Source organism: Homalodisca vitripennis, chromosome 5 (assembly GCF_021130785.1).
Source record: "Homalodisca vitripennis isolate AUS2020 chromosome 5, UT_GWSS_2.1, whole genome shotgun sequence".
In the NCBI taxonomy this organism is placed as follows: domain Eukaryota; kingdom Metazoa; phylum Arthropoda; class Insecta; order Hemiptera; family Cicadellidae; genus Homalodisca; species Homalodisca vitripennis.
In genome coordinates, this window is record NC_060211.1 from 169,964,834 (window position 1) to 169,988,223 (window position 23,390).

Sequence of the window (23,390 nt, forward strand, 5' to 3'; positions counted from 1 at the left end):
ATTTTTATTATTTATTCATGTACATTTATTGTTACCATATCTTAGTTTACATATTGTTTATCATTATACAGATATGTAAATAATGATTAACCACAAGTTTCATGTTTAAAAAGTAAATACGGCAAATAACTTTAAATAAATACAATGAAGTTATAACAAGTGTACTACGTGGCCGCGTTATAAGTATATAAAAGGCCAGCCAACAGGCCAAAAAGAAGAAAAAACCAATGTATTGTTTTTCTTACAGATCAGAGCAGCGTCGTGGTCAGCCGTCAAGTATTCTGCAAGTCCTCGCATGAAGAGGTTATGTGCTTATTTTGTGATTGAGCATATACAGTAATATGTATATGCATAAATAATAGGATTTGAAGATCAAATAATTAATATTATGGTTTTTCACTCCTTACAATGGTTAATGTTATGAAAGGAATCCTTGTTGAATGGTGAGTTATAAATTTATATTATTAAGCCAACTCTACAAATTAGGCTGTCAGTTACATTGTGTATTTCGTTTCTAGTTTACAAACTTCACGTCACATTATATTTTTGATTATCTAAAGAGAATTTCTCTCTTTTGTCTCTAAGGACTCTATATTATTCAACTTCGATATGTAAAATTCATTCGTACACAATGACGTTTTAATAAATAACCGTAACAAGAAGAATTTAAAAACATAAATTTAACACTTACATTACGAAACAAAACCAACTATGGCCTAAACTTAGATATTAAAGTAACCTTACAACATTTATAACTTAATTAATATCAATTAATTAATTTATTTATTGATATCAATGAGTAGGCCTAACTGCTTTTGTGAAATGGAGGAAAAAAATTCTCAAGATCGGTTACTAGGAGCCAAACCCACATTTTGAAGCCACTTAAACAAATCTCGTCACTCATAAGAAATAGCTCACATATTTTCCTCATATTCATCGCCATTTTTAAAGTCTCAAAATATTAGTTACTTCTTGTTGTTTATTGTTTACATTAAAATTGCTGTAACTAACAAGTTAAGATCATATGCTAAGTAAAATTAATGATAATTTCAAATTATCCTTAGGATAAAAACAATTGAGCCATTTGATAATAGTAATCGAATAACGAGTGTAGGCCGCTAATTAAAGTCTACCCATTTACTCTGCTATTCCAGTCTTTTAAACCCTTAAGGGTAAATCTTAAGATCAGCGACTACATGGTATTAACTTCCGCATGTTTACACAACTACTGAAAAATACTAACATTCTGTTATATGAACATACTAATAATGGTTGAAAAATACTAATTTCCATATATCAGGACATTCCGAATTTTGTTTCTGTATTTTTTACGACTTGTCAATTACGCCTAACCCTTTGAGTGCCAAGAGCTGATCAGGTCGGCACATGGGTATTTCCGAGAAGTGCAGAGGGCCGATTAGATCGGCTCACCAGTATTTCAAAATAGTGCTGAGGGCTGACTAGATTAGCCTATTTTAAATTCTGTTACTAAATGTTGACATATTATGGCATTGTGCTTAGTATTATTTTATACACAATAAATTGAATGAACATAGATTGTCTATATTGATATAATTTGTTATAGATGATGGTTTTTCAACATTTTCCACTAAGCTAAATAGGTATATGAGAAAAATCAAAACTCTGTACTGAGATATTTATCTATATATTATAGATATTTACTTTTTGAAACTAGGCAAGTTATACTTGTTCCTATTTACATAGGGATCAAAAATATTTAAAAGTACATGCAAGTGCATTAAGAACGTAAAACTACAATTTTTGTATATCAATATGTAAAAAATTAAAATTTTGTAGTATTTTTGTGTTTAGAAATTGCATTATTTATGTAAATATAATATGTTATAGTGAACCTTTTCCCCTACTTAATAAAATAAAAATGAGCCCATTATGTTTATTTTTGAAAAAGTTTATAATTATTTTGTGGAACACCACACAAATACCAAATATATAATAAAATTGCAACTTAGTTATACAGATACTTTTTTGCAACATTGTTGTTCCTATGCACATAGAGAACAATAAAAAGATGAATACAAATAAATTAAAATAATAAAATTACAATATCCCCATTTCAAAGTTTTAACAGATTTTGTTATTAAAATATGAGGGTCTTTTTTTTTCCCAACCTCCGATCTCACACCATAACGGTCAGATATGTGGCAGGTCCATGGTGTGGGCATTAGTCAATGGTGCATATTCCCGGTGCAATATTTATCACTGCTGAATTCAAGCTAGTTTTCGTTGAGCTGCAGTTGCATAAACATGGCTGGTTATTCGTTTCCTGCAAGAAGAAGGGAATAGTCCAAGAGAAATTCATTGGATGATGTGCCATGTTTAAGGAGAATAAAATCGTGTGATGGTGTTGTGCATGAATTGCCTCAAAGTTTAAAGATGGGTAAGTTTTAAGGGTGTCAGTCAATATTTTTAGCATCCAGCGAGCACAAATATTTTTGTAGCCTAAATATTCTGTAAAAATAGAGTAAAAAGATTTTGATACTTTTTAAAATTGCAAAGAGAAAACACTTATTGTGAATGTACGATTTTCTCTAAAAACTGTCAATTTGTTCAAAAAGGCTGTCTGTAGCGACAGACCTGAGTCCTCACTTCCTTCATTGTGCACATCAGTTTGGTTTTCTTTAAACTTTCTACACCATTCACGTACAACACCATCACTCATAATGTTTTCTCTGTAAACACAGCATATTCTCCCTTAATTCACATTTGGTGGTAGAACCAATAGAGGAGGCCATGTTTAAGTCACTGCAGCTCAGCACAAACTAGCTTCTTCTTCTTCTATGGGGCGGCCTATTGCCATGCACTTAAGCCTCAAGGGCCTTTTGCGGACCACGGACACCATGAGGTCTACCAATCTATGATTTTCAACAGTTCCACAAATCGCCGAAAACAACCTATCAGGTCCTCCTGGGAAAATCTGTCTAAACTACCAAAGATGGCTACCCCTGTCCAAACTTCCTCAGGTGACCATGTCCTGTAATCAGACCTATAATCCGAGAAGTCATTGATCTACTTAGTGAGAGGTCAGATGCCACTCTGGAGGAAGGCGACTGTAGTACCATTCCGCTCATTCTCAATATTCGGACGCAACCTCCACTTTCTCTCTTGTTCAGCATGAATCTATTTCGAGACAGCCCCATAAGACACCTTGAAATACCGCAGAACGGTTGAGGACCTGTCATAATTGACACTGACCCCGGTTGGCATCAGCTCTTTCATTCCCAGGGATCCCTCATGACCAGGAACCCAATAAACAGTCACATTGTTGATTCTGGCAAGGGAAGAAACGACTTTATAGCAATCCCAAACAAGTTTAGAGTCGAACACACAAGAGTCCAGCGCCATCAGTGCTGCCTGACTATCTGTGAAAAGATTGATCGTCTTACTCCTATAACACAGATGAAGATTATCATGAGCACACTCCATAATGGCTGTAACCTCCATCTGAAAAACTAGGACAAGGACCCAGAGGGACCACCAGCTCCCTGCATGGTCTCACCCCCACAATTCCAGCACCTGTGCCACTTTTGTTTTAGAGCTGACTGTAAACCATTCAAGCTCCGCTGGTGGAAGAGGTTTCCTTCCCTCCGACCAATCGTCCCTAGGAGGTATCACATCCTTAAAGGGTTTGCCAAAGGAGGACTTTTGTGGCATCTGATCAGAGATCATGTGAAGAGCATCCCCCTGAATCAGGATGCTAATTCTACAGTGCCCAATGCTGCAGCTCGACCAGAGTTCCGTTTTTAGCCACCAGACAACAGCCCCATACATTAGTGCAGGTCTGACTATGGAAACATAAAGCCAATAAAAAAATCTCGGCTTAAGTCTCCAAGCCCTACCTATCACGCGTCTGCATTGAATTAAAGACCATTTCCCTCTGGCGATAACCCTTTCTAGATGGGGTCCCCAGCCTAGTTTAGGACCCTATCTAGGATCACGCCCAGGTACTTAACCTCGGACTTCAATTCAATGGAAGAGTAAAAGTAAACTGTAAAAGTAAAAAAAAAATGGACCAATACCCTCCAACTGACGCCTCCTGTTAAAGGCAACCACAGCGGCCTTGGTGGGGTTGACAGTAAGGCTCACCCCATCACACCAGTTTCCCACCATGTTTAGAGCACCATAATTGGTCAGTTCCGTGATGTTGTGTTGAGCTTGCCACTCACAAGAATCACAATTTCATCTGCGTACCCCTGTTCAGAGACACCACAACTAGGTTTCGCAGGAGAGGAGAAAGTACACCACCCTGGGGACAGCCCCTCTTAGTCTTTGCACTGACACTTGCTCTCATAAGTGGTAACAACCACCCTGTATGTGAGTAAGGCCCTTGTCCAGTCTCATATTTGATCATCAGTAGTGCGTCTGGAGACTGCATTAACAATCGCCTGAGTGCCCGTATTGTCAGTGGCTTCTTCAATATCACTTATCCGTTTCTAAATGAGATTTTTAATGTCGAAATAGACGGAACATTCTGTATTTTTTTATCCATTTGAGCTTTGTTTATTCTGATTCCTATTTCTTGCTCTCAAGACAGCTTCATTTTTATATGCCACATGACTACTTTTAAGAGTATTTTGGTTTTGACACCCAACTCAAATTTTAAAAAAATTCACAATTCATATAAGTAAAATTTTTTAAATAAACACAAGATACTGTTTGGGGTAGATGTACTGAATTTAATTGAAAATCTCTTTATTCATTGAATATACATTTTGTAAACATCGAATAGCGTCATAACATTTACTTAAATAATATATTTATAAACTAAAAGAGGTAACTGTAATTTAAAAAATGTATGCTTGAACATATAATATATGTTTGTATATTATACAAACAAGTTTGTTATGTGAAAGTTAACCTGTAATGTACTATAAGATCATGGGAAACTTTCTATATGGATTGGAAGAATTGTTAGGAGTAGAAATATTTTCTGCACGCCCTGTCTCTTAAGTCAAGAGACAAAAACACTTCCAAAGACCTCAAACAAGTCAAGTATACTCAGATGAGGGATCTAAAGATTTTCTAGGGCTCATCTTCCCGACAGCAAGGTAGTCCAAGTTGTGCAAAATGTGGAGAGTATTTAGAGATTTTGACTTTCAGTTCCTATAGATTAAATGGTATAAAACACCGGACTCTCTGAGGTCATGTGGTTTTAAAGGTAGTCTCCCCCCCCCACCCCCCCCCCCCCCCGAATATTCACGGACACTGAAACCACAGAATAACAATTTCAGTTTAGAACAATTTCCTCTGTAGAGTTTAAATTTTACATAAAATTTCGTTTTTACATAAACAAGAATTACTTTGATGAAGGTGCATGTCTATTAGATGGGATTTGAATGTGTGTCATTGAAATATTTCATTCAGAAGGCCAATAGATGTTCTCCTATCTGCCAGAGGTCTCTTAAAATTTTTTTTCTGTCAGATTCTATCCACAGGGCATCTTGAGAATGAAATAAGTTATAAACTTGACCAAAGTCTGTTACTCGACATCACAGTGTGGCTTACTTCTATTTTGTAATATAACTTAACTAGCTGTTTCCCGCGGCTTCGCACGCTTCTCATAAGCCTTGCCGTTTATGAGCACTTCTGGTTCAAGTACATATTACCAGAATCTCCCCCCCTCTCTCATTCTCTCTCTCTCTCTGTGTGTGTGTGTGTGTGTGTTTATAGCCATTGTACACGTACATGTACTTTATTATCAAGTGGTCTAACACTCAAGCTTTAAGTTCAACCAGAAATTGATTTTAAAGACCAATATACATAAAAAATTATCGTCTTCAAATAGTGTTTGCCTATTTAATATACGTAATTGGAGTTTATAATGTACAGGCACTTGGAAACTTTTATCTTTTGCAGCGCCACCTGGTGGTGAGTTACATCAATGGGCATAGCATATAAACCTTCACCGTAGAAAAATACATACACATACAAATTTTCATAATGATCGGTTAATTAGTTTACGATTCCATAATAGACAAACACACAAACATTCATATATATATATACTATCTGAAACATCCGCAATATCTATGCCCTCTAAAAGTATGCCTATGTTACTTCCAGGCACGTGTAGAATCACTGTACAAAATTTCACGATGTTTCGTGCATTGGTTCCAGAGTTATAACGGAACATACAAACAAACATTCGCATTTATATATATAATATATATATATATAGATTAGAATATTTTAAATCTAAAAGCAATCTTATGAGCAACACTAGAAGTTATGCAATTTTGAAATATTTTGTGATATAACTAAAATATTATTACAACATTTAAAGTATAAAAAATATACAAACCAGTAGTTTTTCAAACTCTTGAACTTTATTTACAGTCACAAAATATTTATGAATACGTAACTAACTGTAATGAATATGATTAACTGTACAATTAAGTGATAAATAATTACAAGCTTAATCAAGGTAGTCTAAATCAGGAGGTATTCCAAATTGTTTGTTAAGCGTGTTTTCTTCTATGTTAAATTTGTTCTTGCACCAGGACTTGAGTGAAAATATGTTGTCTGTCCATCTGTTGATTGCTTCTCTTAACACCTGTGAAAATCAGAATCAGTTTAAACATATTTTTCTACAATTTTCACATATATAACTTTATCTTTCCAGTCCAATTATAGTAATGACTTAATCAATACAGTCTTGTAAGAAACAACAAACATTCTATTAAGTGATTTAAAATCTGAGATCTGAATCATGCTTTTGATTAGTAGAGGAAACTTTGATTTTAGTGACTCGCAATAAAAGTGAAATATCCATGGATCACTGTGGTTGTGGACTACATTGAATATGTAATTTCACATCACCAGCTATAGTTGTAGGTTTTCTCATTAATAAATGATGTATTGAACTTTTAATATTGAGCTTATAAGTAAATAATTACCTTCATTTCATTTTTCATTTGTTCTAATACTTCTGGGTCTGAATCTTTGAACTTCTGAATTTCTTGTAAAAGCTTCCCTTCTTCCAATTTGGCTGCTTGAAGTTTTTTCAACAGTTCCTGTCTTGAATTTGTGTCTTCACGACCAACCTAAAGAAAATGTTTGAGTTATATACTCTTGAAAGAAAATTTATGCCAACTGGCATAATTAAAAAAATACAGTCATGGCAAATACTATATATAGCATAAAAAGTACTGTGATTTCTTAAAACTTTATCTCAGTAACTAATTAAAACATAACTAATCTAAAAAGAGCAAAAATCGTAAATCGATAAAAATTGTATTTATTCTGCCAACTACTACTGCTTCCTAAATTTAAACATTAAATTTAATTTGTAAGTACAAAAACAAAAGAAACACACATCTGTAAAATTTTACCGGACAGAAATAATTTATGATTAAAAAAATCAAGTATTTGTGAAAAAACTAAGTTTTTAACCATTTTTGAAAGAGGCAAACCAAATAATTGAGCAACATAAATAATATATTTATCAAAAACATATGAAATTATAAATTTTTGTAATACACCAATTCTAATCATTCCATTGTACTTTTATGTTAGGGTAACTACATTTTAATTTTTCGTAATGAACGATAACTCAAAAATCAAGAAATTTATTGTTATTGATATTGTTAGTTTTGTAACAAGTAAAACAATGTAATTTTAAAAAGATGTTACAAATTACAAAACTTTATGAACATCAATAAAATTAAACGAACAAAGTAACAAGATTGGAATGCTGCAGTAAATGAAATGAATTGAGTAATATGGGTCCTTAATTAACTTATTGGAAACCTTAGGTTTCAAATAATAAAAAGGTATGGTTAGAACAAGGGGTTAAAATTGTGTCATCATCTGTCTGTCTGCGATAACTCTTGATAAAAAGGTTCTATAGACTTGAAACTTGGCATTTAGTTCCCTCTGGATTCAAGGAAGAATTCTAAGGTGCCATGACAAGATAGAACCTGCTCTTTTTTGTGGGTGTAACATGGAATCTTGAATGGCAACTCTTACACCAAGCTTACCCATCCTGAATATTCTGTGTCCACTCGGAAGCAGTGCAGAAGTCCTTTTAAAACCATGTGCAATGACAGGTTTCCTACAAAAGGTATACTATAAAATTTCAATGATATATACACACCCTTGCTTCAATAAGGCGTTCTTTTACATTCTTCAAACGTTTTACTGCTTCTTCCAATCTGTCTGAGGCTTCATCAAATTTACGTTTCCTAGTATGCTTGGCTTTGCTGTAACAATAATGATTAATACATCAGGATTCAAAGAAAAAGAATGTCATTATTCCCTTTTATTTGGAAATATATTATGAATAATATTAATACAAAACAAATTTACCTAGGAAAAGCCCAGAAGTAAATAGATGTTCCTATCTTATCTGTATCTACTAAACCATCATCGACTAGACTTTGGACTACTTCTTTAACAGACTGCGCAATTATTCCTTTTTCTTTAGGTGCTATCTTTTCAAGTTCCTGAAACAATAGATCTCCTTGAAAATAATCTGCACTATATATACATAAAACTACATAATTGTGTTTATATATAAGATTAAAACAATCTTAAATTTAATATGAGATACTGTATCTAATACTCATGCATTTAATGGATAATGTATGTGTCATTACTGCAAGCAATTCATACAGTGCCCGGGTAGTTCTATGTAAACAATTTATGGTACCTGGTCTAATTTGTAAGATACTTTAAAATCTGACATTTTCTCCCTTGTAAATTATTTAAGCATCTCAAAGAAATTACTTTTTAAGTCAAAAGGAAAATTCATATTAAAAGAACAACGTGTAACTGGGAAATATGAATACGTGACTTATTTCTTAGTTTGTACTGCATTAATTGCATTAGAGAGGAGTTTGTAGCAAAAGTTAAGCAAACATTTGTAGCAAACAGCTGTGTCTAACATCTTATGTTGGAATGTTTATCTTTGCCTTTAAACTGCAAAATCAGGTATAAACATCAATATATATGATGTTAAATGCTAAACGAAACCTGTTGTTGAAAATTAAATCAACCATCATATTTTAAACAATTTGATATACAATCATAATTATTATATAAAAAATTAGGTGAGTTAGAATATTTGTAACAAAAATATGTAGTAAACACTTCAATTTCTCAGATCTAATACTAGCTATTTCAATATCAGTTTTACACTAGGATTAGAGTTGTCTTTCTAATATTTTAATGATAAAGTCAAATGTAATAATTGAATAAATAAAACTTACAATTTACATATTGATGTTACATTTTTTTTCTATGGGTAACATTTTATATCAAATTAGCTGACCCTGCCACACTTCGCTGTGGCTTGGTTATTATACAATTAATATTATGTCAAATTATGCATTATTATGTGCTGTATTAAATTCAAGTACAATAAATAATAAGTAATATCAAAATTATTTTTTCTTACATATATGTATGAATTAAATTTTATCAATCTGGTATGAAAAAGGTTGATTATTACTCCAAACAATTATGTTATTCTAAATTATAACTATTAATTAAAATTCAATTAATCACTATTTGGTGCACAATATTTTTAGTTGAGCTGTCTTTTGCTAATATAAATAAATTGGTGTACTAACACTGAGTATGCAACATATAATTGACCATGAGAGAAACATGGATTTTCTAAATCTAAACCGCAAATGGACACTGTCTGGCCTTGAGATTTGTTAATGGTCATCACAAATGTTAATCAAACTAGCAATTGAAGCCTTTTGAATGATATTGTGGTATCTAACAGTATAATTGGGATATGTGTGGAACAGGACTATTTCTATTTTAAATATTCCAGTAAAAATGGTTGCTTATCTGGATATTTTCTTACTATATGCTAAACAGCGGTTGGAAAAATGTTGGATATAAGAAGCGATGTTATTATGAAGCTTACTCTACGTTTTCAAGACTATCATTGTAAACAAATTGAAAATTGTGGTTAAATTAATTAAACATATCGTTGTACTATCATAAAACTATGTACACATAACAGTTGATTGAAAATTAACCATCAATACTATTGTAATATATGTAACAGATATGTATTAAATCTGATTCTGTAGATTAAGTTATAGACAAACACTATAATAGTAATTACCTTCAGTGAGAAAAACTCCTTTTTCTCATAAAATAAATTTAGCATTCTAGTTCTTTTCTCATCTGCGCTGACACCTTTACGTTTCGACATTTTGTTCTGGAAAATAAACATTAGTTAAATTTGTACAGGTTATGGCCAAATGTTATAGTTGTTTTCTTTAACTATACATAACAAGTAATTATACGCACACTGAGTGCTGTTGTAGATGGTGATGTTGCTGTCTCAACATAAGGGCCTGGAACTGAGATGTAATGTTAACTTTAATGTAAGAACCAGATAACATATTTTGTCTGGGTAATGTTTTTAATTCTTTGCATTTATTTACAGCGATCATGCAATGAAACAATTCCTTCTTCATCTGGACGAAACAGTTGCTCTTGGGAGAAAGTTTATTATTCAAGATTTGGACGAAACACACTTGTTCATCTCTGCCGATATATTGGACGTGTTACAAGCCCGAGTGGACGATTTGATGGACCAGATCAGTTTCCCATTGGCTGAGAAAGGATTGTAAACAATGGCAAGCAAGGCGACAACAGCTGGCCGAGAATCCGGCCGTATCAAAGATGCCAATCAGAAGCGAGTTCTCGATGAGGCTACTCGGCGAAGACGAGCTAGAAAAGCTTTAGAAGCTCTTGAGCAAGACAATTTTCATGATGATCCTCATGCTGATCTGGGTAAGTTAGAAGTGCCCTGTATATACTGTTAACAATGTCTACATTTAATAAATCTAGATTATAACAAGTTTTTTTACGTAAGTATTATTAAATGTGTAACTAGACTTAACAAAAATTATAATTATTGTACATAGTGATAGCAAAATTGTAAATATGAGTTTAGTTCTGGTTGGCACAACATTGACATGTTCTGAAGTTGCGCTTTGTTGGTTTCAGTTATGAGCAAAAAAGCACCAAAATTCCAAGAAACTTTAGAATCAAGAGGGAGAAAGAAAAAGACCAAAAGTGCTGAGTATTACAAACAAAGGTAAATGCTCCCTTCAATTCACTATAGTACTATTTTTCTGTTTGTGTGTTCATGAGCTAGTGCTTCACATGATTATGTCTGATAATTACTCAACCTTGTTTATTTCAATGAATTTATTTGTAATTTAATCAAGAGAAAAATTTGAAATAAAATTACTACTTGTTACACCCCACTTTTAATTTTTCTAGTATAAATATACAATTAAGAAAACCCAATTCAGTGTTGATTGAAATACACATATCAATGTTAAATTATAAAGAGTAATTAGGTTAGTACAAAAACATGTACTACTGGAATCTCTTGATGTGCTCTTGAATTGGTCTGTTAAGTAAAAAGTGATCTACTTAAATATACTTTTTCAGTATCACAAAAAGGGAAGAGACAGTCATTAAAGCTATTAGGAAAGCATTATTTATCTTGACTTAAATATTGAAGATCAGACTTGTAACATACTGCAAAGACATTTACATTAAATTACAAAAAAAGTCTGAAAGAAATCAATAGGGTTGAACGTGAATCTTTATTATTTTATCCTCTTTGCTATATATAGCCAATAGTTAATTCTGCAAAAGTCATTCATTATAAACAAATGTTGCTAAAAAACGTATTTATTAGGTTAAGAGTATAAATTTTATACTGAACCATTAGTATCCCAAAAAATTGACAGATTTTCTTGATAATCATTACAGAATTATTGCTTGGTTTTAAGTGTAAGGTTATTTATCTACCTGAAGAAGAAATCAGATTGGTATCGAAACGTAGTGTTCCTGTATTTAGCTTAGAAATAAGGTTTTAAAAGTGTTAGAAGTTTAAAATTGTTCTTGAGAGTTAAAATCAAGATGGCCGTAAACCTCACTGTATCCCTGAAATTCTATTCACATATTGAATTTTTTTGCATCTGTATTGTAACTTTTCTTTGCGTTTTAAAAATCAGTACCAATATATATTGCTTTTGATGTCAACAGGTTCAGAAAAACACTAATGCAGTTAGTAGAAGAAGACCGCACGTACCATCCTGACCCACCCAACTACATGTCTGCGCAGGCGATGCCTTCACAGTTCCCGGACAGACACTTCTGCGCAGTCTGCGGGTTCCCCAGCAACTACACTTGTATCCCGTGTGGTGCTCGCTACTGCAGTGTCAAGTGTTTGGGTACTCATCTTGATACTCGCTGTCTCAAATGGACTGCTTAATATTTATATTTTAGTTTTTTTTAAGATAATAAATGTTTTACAATTACCTCATTTGTTTTATTTCAATATACTGTTATGTTACGATACACACATTAAAAAAAATTAAAAAATGATTTTTGTCATCTTAAACGGGGAGGGTAGAAGAGATGTTGCATAGTACGTGTAATAAAAATGGTTGCATTATTTATTAGCTCCTAAAACATTTAATTTTTAATAATTTGTGTTTAGGATCTTCTGGGTTGATGGATTTGTCAAAATACTACAGTTGTTTTAAACTCAGCAATACTACCTTATATATATATTTTTTAATCACACAGATTTTTGTAATCCATTGAGATTTATATATTTGTTCTGATTTGATTTACTGTTTCACTGATCCAATTAACCTAAATATTAAGGAAAAATAAAAAAAAAATAATTTTTGTTATGTATTATAAATTAATTGTATTTTTAACCATTTTAGAGGGAACGCTAGACAGCTGCTGGCCGTAACAGTTTACAATTTATATTCAGTATAATTTTTTTGGGGTAAAACAGAGTGATTTATCGTATCACATGAATTAAAGCTGAAAGTATCTTTGTTAAAGAATGAGTTTGTCAGAGTCAGTCAAATAATGTCCCTGTCTAAAGCCATGTAGCTCTTAAAAAATCCCATACTTAAAAAACACAGGTCCCAGTTGGTCGAGTACAAGCTCCTCAAACATCTTGGCCAAAGAAGGAAGTATAACATTAGGTCAGTAGGCTACAATCTTTTTGCCCAAAAAAATTGGGAAATTATATGACAAAATCTTTTTTAAGTGGTAAAGACTCAGAGTTCTTGTGATATAAAGGAGCATCAAGCTAGGTTTTAAGATGTCATCACAGAACTTGAGGACCGGTGGAGGGACTTCTTCACGTCTGGAACCCTTCGACCTGTTTAGTCCGGATAATCTCCCAGCCTGACATGATGAGAAGTTTATGCAGAAATCACAGATGGAGATAGAGTGGACCTTAGATATTAGAGAAGTATAGAGGCAGCAAGTGGAACATATCCCGTGGCTAAGAGCCTCTGTGTTATTTAGCATTACGAAAATGGAGTAGCTTGATGTTTTCTTATATTGCTAACATGACAGCAGAGTCGATACTACAGATTTAATTGTGACAGCGAGTTTTAGCGAGATTATATCACTTATTCTTAAGGTGGCTAAATTTTGAATTTAAGTTAAATTATCTCCTTGGGGAATCACACAGGAAAACATGAAGTAGTGGCTCTTTTAGACAGTTTGTCAAATCTTGCATACAAATTGACTATCAACCAGCAGTGATCAACTTCTAGCAGGATTTACACTTGTTTATTTTTGGTAGGCTACATATGCTGATCTTGGTTGCCCAAAGGAGTTGATGACAAAGTCTATATAATGTGTCAATGTGGGATGGTGATGCTCTTCTTCCACCAGGGTGTCCAAATTACAACGTTCTTATTGGATTCGGATGAGAAAAGTAGATCAAGCAGAACATCTCAGTCATTACAGAAAACATTTCTCTGGGTAAGTGAAGAACTGTCAGTCATAACAAGTAAGTTCTGAGAAGAGAATGACTGAGTGATGGGGCAATGACTGAAGAACGGTTCTAGTCGCTAGTTGGCTGGTTAAAATCCTAGGACAGGAAATCTGTGCCTTGACTTAGAGAGTGAGTAGCCTATCATATTGAGTTGTCCATTGCTTTATGCATAATAAGAGAAAAGCTGTATCCTCACTGTAATGTATTTTAAAGTAAAATGTGCAACTGAGGAAATAAACTGCAATACTGTATATGTCAAAGTATCAATCATACTGAAAGGAAACTTACAATGATACAGTCTACCTGCTGAGTATAGTATTCACTGTAGAGTTTCTTACTGGAAAAGAAGTAAGCTACTGTGTGTGCATGCTTGTAAGTCTCCAAAAGAGAATGACATTCCTATTCAATCTAACTGACAGCTTTGACATTGTTATCCCAGGGTACCTTGAGATCAATGAAAAGACTTATAGGCCTACGGATTGATGATTATATCAATCTGGAATGAACATTTAAAGGTATAAAACAACCACTGCATTTTTCTTTATTAAACCTGAGATATTCAATCTGAACCATTTGTACATATTGGTCATAGGGCACTGGCTCCATCCTAAGCCTGTTTTAGGTCAGTTCCTCTAGCATAAAACTCCCATCAATAGTTGCCAGGTCATATATCACTGTCAAAAATTATGTTTGATCCAAATGGTTACGAAACTAAAAAATGTAAGTGTAAGCCAATCAAAAGCTGAACAAAGTGTATCAGGTTTTGCAATGTTCTAGAGTTGCTGATTTGCATTTCTGAATATGCTAATTTTATTTATCTGTTGACTCAAAGGACAATTTTAAGACACTTTTGTTTTCAGCAGAACATACTTTTATTATGAATGCTGAGTCTAGCTTCAGTTCACCTTCCTCTTAATGGAGCATCTGGAATCTGATGCTGTTACAGAGTTGACTCCTGGAATCTAGTGCCATGTTTGACTGAAGAGATAAAAAAACAGTTGAGAACGAAGAAGCACAAAAAAATTATACTGTTTCGACATCAGAGGGACCTAAATTACAAAAATAGTGTAATCCAGGTGAATTGGCATTCTCATTGTCTCATCAACTGCACAATTTAGAGCACTTACTGACAATCTCTAAGCACGGTGGAGCAACTGAGTTTTTTACACGTAACGTAACCATGGTGGGAAGGCTTGATTTAATATGTCTTTTGAGAAGCTGCAGTTCAAGTTAAATGTTTTGCTGTTTTAATATAAAAATAATGATTGTTCACATATAGGAAGAGTGAGTGAGCCTTTCAGTAATTAAATTACAATTCTGGAAGTCTGTTGTACTATACTATTGGTAGTGAATAAAAAACCTTGAGGTAGTATCTATCAAGTAGCATATAAAAATCTTAATTCTGATCAGAAATGCCTCTGACCATCATTGCGGACTTCGGCAGAACCTTACAGTAGTGGCCTACACTGCGGGTGACATACAAAAAACATCTCTTGATATAGTTTGATAGCACACCTTTTGATAGCGTTTCACACAAAATTATATTAAACAAGATTGAAAGCCTGGAAATCAATGGCATTACTCTAAATTGGTTCAGTTCATACTTAATCAATAGAAAACAATTTGTTGAAATAAAACGTAGCATTAAGAATCAAATAGTCACCAATAATTCTTCACTAGCACAGATTCAACATGGTGTTCCGCAAGGATCAATCCTTGGCCCACTGCTGTTACGTAAAAGGTATTCCGCTCTCTTTTCAAAACAGTCCAAAAAAAACACTTTGTCTGTATGCTGACGATGCAAGCTTAAAAATTAGTAGCAGTACATTAAATAATTTGGAAAATAATGCTTCTTCTAGTTTATTGGACATAAATAATTTCTTTAATAATCATAAACTATTATTAAATACCAGCAAAACTAATTTTATTGTTTTTAATGCAGGAAAAAGGAAATCTTCAGTAAACCCGGGAATAAAAATAAACAACCACTCTTTGGAAAAAGTAAGTTCCACAAAATTTTTGGGTTTAATCTTAGATGAAAATTTAACATGGAATCTCCATACTGAACACATAGTTAATAAAGTTACTTCTGGATTGTATGCTTTGTATAGGATGTCTAAATTTTGCTCATTAAATACTTTAAAAATAATTTATTTCTCTCTTATAGAATCATCAATAAGTTTTGGTATTGAAATATATGGAGGTACGTCAAAACAGAATTTGGATAGAATTCTCCTTCTCCAAAAGAGGGCAATACGAACCATGTTGAATCTAAAATTTGACGACTCTGTTTGTCAACATTTTACTGATTTAGGAATAATGACTGTTTACAGTTTATATGTTTTCTGATCAATACTCCATGTAAAAAAAACTAAGCATAAATAAATTGGTTCCGAAACTAGGTGACAGTCATTCATATTTCACAAGAAATCGAAATCAAATTGCTATTAATTCCCATAGGCTAGAATTTTATACCAAAAAAACATTGTATGCAGGTGCAAAGTTTTTACTAAGACTACTAACCTGTGGACTACCTGTGGAATTAAGAAGTGTAGACAATATTAAATTATTTAAGAAAAAGTTATTTGATAAACAACCCTTGATATAAATTTGATGAACTTTGACAACCATCCTTAATTTATGTTGAATCTGGTAGTAGTTAGTTAGGTGTAGTTTGATTTGTTGTGGAGAAAACTGTAAATACTGTTACTTAGATGCAGCTAGTTTAATTTAACATAACGATGCCATTCAATGTATACCACTGTATATTATATGAATAAAGATGTTTCAATTCAATTCAATAGTACCTATCACATAACTCATATATAAACAATATGTTTTCGTTCATGGCCATCAACATGGATTTGGAGATATTACTGTCAGGCTGTTCAACTAATAGTTAATTTTACAAAATTTTAATACATTTTTCAAATTTCCTGAAATTTAATTGAGACAGAATAGGCCTACCATAAATAGATCCAGTTATTGCATCACTTAATATAATCGTAGGTACTTTATACAGCAAATAAAACAGATCTATAAATCGATATCTAAAATACTACCTAAAAGTCATATGTTTAAAATTAAAAGAAATAATTTAACATGTACAAATATATAATACCATGAATAATAAAGGAACCTCAACTATTTAAACAATTAGGAAATTTTATAAGAAAAATGTAATTTGAATAATAAAGAAAACAAAAACCTACCATAATAAACAAAAGGAAAACTCAATAATCTTTTAATGCAATTTTGTTTAGGGCTGCAGTGTAATAAGTGACCACCAACACAATCGAATTATCACTATTCATGACCATCTAAAAATACTAAAAACACAATGTCTGCCCAAATTTTGTTATTTTTGTATGTAAAAGGTATATGTTTCAGATTAAATAGAATAACTAAACTTTATTCAAACGATATTTGAGCAGCATAGTATTTACTATTACTTTAGCCAATCTAAAATGATAGTACGATAGCCAATCTATTTCTGCAGGTACTGACGCCGTCAAAACTACATTTCTTAAATAAAAAGTCATAGTTTGATTGCAACTTAAAACAGTACACAATTTTCAATATATTTTTTTGTATATACCTAATTTAGAATCTTCAAAAAAGCCTTCTCTAGAGAGTTTTTTGACACGTTGTGTTAGTTCTGACTTTTTTTGCAGCAAAACACTATATTTGATTTTCACCTTTTATTCTAGTTTTCATTTCCTCTTTACAAACAACACTTCGGATTTAAAGGAGCCAGGTCATTATCTTGTAACCATTTAAAACATGATTCAGTGTTTAAAAATACATTTTGAGACATGTTCATCGCCATTGTTCTTGCCGGTGTCACTAGCCTACTCGGTAAGTAAATGAAATGAAAACAGCTGGCAATGATAAATTATGAATATCTATAAGTCAAATGTTTTATTTGATACTTATAATCGATAATCATGATTTGATTGTGTTGATGGCTGCTTATTATATTGCAGCCTCGTTTTAGTTTTTTAAAGTTGACTACTTTTTTTTATTTAGTCACTTTTAGTAACTTAACAATGGAATGCACTAATGGTGTTAAAATCTGAGAATGTGTGTAGTTGATTTAAGTTAATGTATACCGTTATTTATATTATTTAATATTATTCCTTTATAATATGATATAAAAACCCTGGATCAACTTATAGGTTACTCTACCATCTATTTCTGAAGTTTATTTAATTTACTTTTTAGCATTCTTCTTTTTAGAGAAAAAAGTAATATGAAATGGCTACAGTAAATATTTATCAATTATAAAAACTTTAAGTTTTGTAAACACATCTAGTAAAAGTGATTTTTTACAAAGATGAAATTCCTAATGTATATAGCCTAACCTTTAAAACTAACAACTCTATTTAGCAATGTACAAGGTTATTTTAATAAACATTTTACTTCAGCTCTACAAACATTGTTGTGTTACAGAAATATAAAATAAAATAAGAGAATAAATCTTTTACCTTTGATAACAGAAAACTAACTCATTTAATGTTTACATGAAATAGAAATATCAGAATAAATCAGTGTAACGAATTTACCGCCACAACTTGACAACAACAAAAAAAGATGAACGTCATTTGAACAGCTGTGAAGTTTCTGTATTATGTAGGCATGCCAGTTTACTGGTGAAATGCGCCAGGCCCAGTTACGGTTCATTATATAATACAAATAAACATAGTTCTATAGTTTTGTGTTTTAAAAGTATGCAATACTGGAGGTGAATAAAATTAGAGATATGAAGTTAGCCTTCAACCAAATATGGAGTTTTCTAAGGCTATACATTATGTCTCCGAAATTTTGCATCTTAGTTGTATTTGTGGCAACTTCATTCAGAACTTAAGTTTCGATTAAAAAGATAATTGTAAGTACAACTTGTATTTTAACCAGAAGACAATCACGCCTGTACAATTTAAAAAATAATCAAATATTAACAATTGTGTGATTCTATAGTTGTGATAAAATATTATTTCACAAAGGAAATTGACACATAATTTCAAAACTAGCAACTGCTTATCTAAACAAGGCGCAGTAGCTTTCAACTCCTTATAAATTAAAATCGTATGGATAGAAAATATACTATTCAGAACTCCTCCACATTTACCAACCGTTCTTTAAACGGATCATTATCAACTTTAGGAACACATCTTGAAGTTTCTATTAAACGCGGATATAAAGATATAAAATGATACATATTTAATATATAAATTGAAATGGCCTAAAATAAAATGTTTTTTAACTAATCATTTATGGTCTAAAGTTAAGTGAAAATGTGGCAATTAACTGAAATCAATAATTCAATTTTTAAGATAAAAGTTTTGTGACTTCATGGTACCAATACCAAGCCCAAAAAGATAAAAAAACCTAATAATATTTAAAATAGCCAACCGTATTAAATGTATTAAATTTGTGAATAGGTTTTTAAATGGGCGATAATAATTTGAACATTTATTTTTAAATGCAGATAGTGGTGGATAGGTGAAAATAAAATATATATACTAGTTAATATACTATATAAGTAATTTAAATATAGATACAAATTGATATAATATGACATGTTTAATGTACAGCAGTAGCTTTTAAAATATCAAATAACATAAACCTTACGATTATAAAGTATAGATAAAAAGTAACGGGTTTCACATTTAGTAACATATCACTCTAAAATAGTGTAATCTTAGACGTCTAATTATTTCTGGAAAATAGATTATAGAAAATGGATGTAAGATTAATGTAATAAATACTTCACAATAAAACTGCATAATCTAACACAATGAGAAGAGGTAGTCAGTAGAGGCATGATATGCAGCAGGGGGTACCCGCATACATCTTCAGTCTCGGATTACACGGACAATACAATGGAGTCTCTCGTTCCAACGTCCACTGCTAACAATACCGTTTTCTGGCGATAAATCGCAAATACCCGGACATGAACTAGGATAGGTTGTGAAGTGAAATATTTTTGTCAAAATAGTAAAGAGAATATAGGTATGTCCCAACAGAATAAGTTTCACATCGGACTCCAACTTATTACTCCATAGATACAATTGGCAACAAATCAATGTCCATAATTATAATGTTTTAAATAGTAGTCAATTTTCCTAAAAGACATATTTTAGTACCTTTTGTATATTTTAGAGGATAAAAGTACTCGCTCAGTCGGGACTCAAACCCGTATCGCAACCTGGCAAGGAAGGTGACAGTTTGTAGAAGTTTTGAATTTTTGGGGAGAAACCGGACGAAGACTTTCTCCAGTTCACCAAGACTCATATGAGTGATTGTGTTTGTTTATTGTCGTCTAGACTCATTTGAAACAACTAGCTATTGGTGTGAGCTACATAATAAAGAAGACTTTTCGTATCAAGTTCTGATCACAATAATCTACAGTCTTAGTTTCAACAATCCTGGCATCTATAGAGGATCTATATATTGTCAGAAATGGAATATTTCTAGGATTTAGCGTATTATTAAGTAACTTTATTTTAATTTACCATCGTATGCTTGGAATATGATTATTTGTCAACATATTGTATTTGTTTATTAATTATTATTCCTAGAAGTCTATCATCATTTCTATTTATACACTGCAAAATCCTGAGTAATATAAAACTTCAGATACAATGTTCAGTTTCTAAAAATGACGCAAAATCATTGAAAACCATTAGTGTAAATTGTAAAAGTAAAAATTTTTATCAAAATCATGATTGAATAACTGACATAACCAGTTTAGGCCTAATGCTGTTTGGCAATATCCCATTCTTTATATATTACAATTGTCACGTTGCGAAAGTATCCCTTCTCTTTCGCCTTTGAATATCAAGCTAGAATAACTAACTGCATGGCCTGTTCAGTTAATACTGATGAAAGTTTCAGAGATGAGTTCGCTAATGAGGATTTTTAAACAAGAAAATCACCTCGTGGACGCTAATGGGTTGTTATACTCAGGGGATTTTCACCTCCGGTCAGAGGAAGTTTTCGGTAGTTTTTCTATTGTCGGCTGAGCTTCTACTCTCTAATAAAGAAGACTAGATAATCGAATTTGAACGTTAACCACAAACTAACTTGAAGAGCTAAAATTATGGAAGTTACATTAAAATTTACCTTGTTTATATCTGGGTTTAGAAATCTAAAGAGACTAGTTACAAACACTGACTTCAGGTTTTTATGTCGGTAAGACTAAAGGTTTTGGCGTTTTTCATCCAAACTGCAGCTTTGAAAATTCATAACTTGGAAACTTATGATTCTGTTGATACCAAATCTTTTTACAAGTAGGACAGTTTTTTAGTATTTTCAACCACATTGAACAATAGTTGTTATGGCCTGAGAGGTACAGTGGGCAAGATGTATTACACATTTTTTTGCTTTTGAGAGATACTGCACGATAACTCGGTGTCCTATAAAGATTTTCGATGGCGGTCTTGTTGGAGGCTGCGTGCGTCCAGGTTTGGTACAAGAAGATTTCTTACACTGACCTCGAAGGTACTATATGATGACTTAGCGTATGGGCAAGTTCTCAAAGATGCCACTGTTGAAGCTAAAATTTAAACAATGAAGTTTGGCCAATATCGAACCTTATCAATACACCACAAAATGAATCATGTTTTGGAATGTGTATGGGTAATAGCTAGGCTATATGTATAAAACGTAAGCTGAGTTCACCCATATTAAGTTTTAACCATTGAAGGGATTTAAATAAAACTATGTGCACGGGTTTGACTTGCTTATTATGTGTCTGCTAAGGGAGGCGGAATAATATACGCAAAACTGCAAATCCTTTTAATCATAGACTTGAAATATGAAATCTCGTGAAAACACCGAACATATATTTGTATAAAATGTTGTATTCAAGTACTTCTCACTCTTAAATCGAGAACAACATCTATGAATTTTTCAAACCGATTACAAATTTCTTATTTTACTTATATAAAAATTACCTAATTTTTGAAAACTAAAAATATTTTCTCTTTGCCATCAAAATAAGACCAGTATAAAAATCTTAACTAACGCTCAGCCATATCCTACGGAGTGACATGCACCATTATCAAAATGAGTTGTGCACCTGATGAGACAATGGGACTTCTAACTCACGTTTTTTATAGGTGTATATGATGTCGAAACGACGTAAATGTTCACTTTGAGTCTATTTTCGCCGACGTTCTTTGGATTTCTTCAGACGAGCATGATTCCAGACTCCAGGAGTTAAGCTTGAGACAGCGTCGGATACCAGACGCTGTAATAAAATGAAAGTGGACTAGAGCAAAATTCAACATTTAAATCAAATTAAATGGTGGACGTATCTAAATGAAGCTTCGTATCAGTTTCAAGTGGTGTATAGGTCAATTTGTTTCCAAGATATGAACAGACAGACAGACTGAAACATTTTTCTAACCCCTTGAATTATAGGCTTCGCTGACGCTCAGCCAATAATACTTAACAATCTTTAGCAGTACCGAACTGAGATAAAAACTCTGAACATTGTGTCATGACAATCGTAACTTTATTTTTATAATCAATGCAATACCCAGTGCCAGTCAAAAGGTTAACTGATTCGTTATCTACATACATTCTTAGAAGAATGTACGTTACTATACACCAGACTGATTGGCGCCAATTGTGAAACGCGTAATAAATCATTGGTATAAATCGTATTTCAGTGGTATTGTAATGTTTACGATAAATCTAATATAGAGCTGTTCGTCAGTGGGAAAATCAGTTACAAAATTAGCGTAAGAGACAAGGTTAGTTTGATACGACACAAGCAAAAAAAAAAACTGGTAGAGCGTTTTGCATTTTATTCCCTTGACGTCAGTTGATAATGTTCCGTAACAAACAAATTATGGTTGTTGGCTGAGCGTAAGTAAAGCCTATCATTCGCGAGGCTGGCAAACACTGCATTTCTGTCTGTCTGTCCACAAGATATCCCGAGACCGAACTGACCTATAGAATGTTTGAATGAAGCGGTAATGCTTTAGGTAACATCGAGTTTGTCGATAGTGCATATAATTTCATAGGACTTGGCTGTGCGTTAGCGAAAATTCTTACATTAGTTTACGGGTAAACATGATGGCAACAATGACAATCATAGAGTAAACAAATATTTAAACAAACTGAGTACAATTAATTAATATTTTAGCATGATTATGGCAGTATCACATGAAACAACCACAACCACTAGCCTACCTTCTCACTACTATCCTCAATACGATTTCATCACTAGATTTTACATTTTGCAAGCCACTTTATTTCTACATAAACAAGAATGAGTTCTATAATGATACATGTCCTTCCATAGGATGTGGCTGAGCGTCGTTGAAGCGTCTCACGTGGTAGGCTGGTACAATTTTCTCTTGTCTGCGTAGGAGCTGTAAAAAGTTTTTTCTGTATGATCGTCTGTCTTACTAGAAGACATATTGAGAATAAAATTAGCTTTAGACTTGAAACATTGCAGCATCCAACTTCTGTGTGACATGAGTTGTGGCGTACTCCTGCCTTGTATTTATTTAAATCACGTGTTTTAAGTATGTGG

General features: G+C 32.6%; 3 protein-coding genes across 3 annotated transcripts; 2 read left to right on the plus strand and 1 right to left on the minus strand.

The window, feature by feature from the left end:
• Positions 1 to 253: 253 nt before the first annotated feature.
• LOC124363135 (general transcription factor IIH subunit 5-like) lies at positions 254 to 10,637 on the plus strand. The gene is made up of 2 exons (XM_046818274.1): positions 254 to 443; positions 10,451 to 10,637. The coding sequence occupies exons 1-2, from the start codon at positions 409 to 411 to the stop codon at positions 10,635 to 10,637; spliced, it is 222 nt and encodes a 73-aa protein (XP_046674230.1). The 5' UTR covers positions 254 to 408.
• LOC124363133 (meiotic nuclear division protein 1 homolog) lies at positions 6,344 to 18,424 on the minus strand. The gene is made up of 6 exons (XM_046818272.1): positions 18,328 to 18,424; positions 10,124 to 10,219; positions 8,347 to 8,483; positions 8,135 to 8,240; positions 6,936 to 7,082; positions 6,344 to 6,592 (listed from the first exon to the last, which is right to left on the minus strand). The coding sequence occupies exons 2-6, from the start codon at positions 10,211 to 10,213 to the stop codon at positions 6,455 to 6,457; spliced, it is 618 nt and encodes a 205-aa protein (XP_046674228.1). The 5' UTR covers positions 10,214 to 10,219; positions 18,328 to 18,424; the 3' UTR covers positions 6,344 to 6,454.
• Positions 10,641 to 12,347, plus strand: LOC124363134 (zinc finger HIT domain-containing protein 1-like). Its single transcript, XM_046818273.1, has 3 exons — positions 10,641 to 10,800; positions 11,017 to 11,107; positions 12,073 to 12,347. The coding sequence occupies exons 1-3, from the start codon at positions 10,641 to 10,643 to the stop codon at positions 12,299 to 12,301; spliced, it is 480 nt and encodes a 159-aa protein (XP_046674229.1). The 3' UTR covers positions 12,302 to 12,347.
• Positions 18,425 to 23,390: the final 4,966 nt, after the last annotated feature.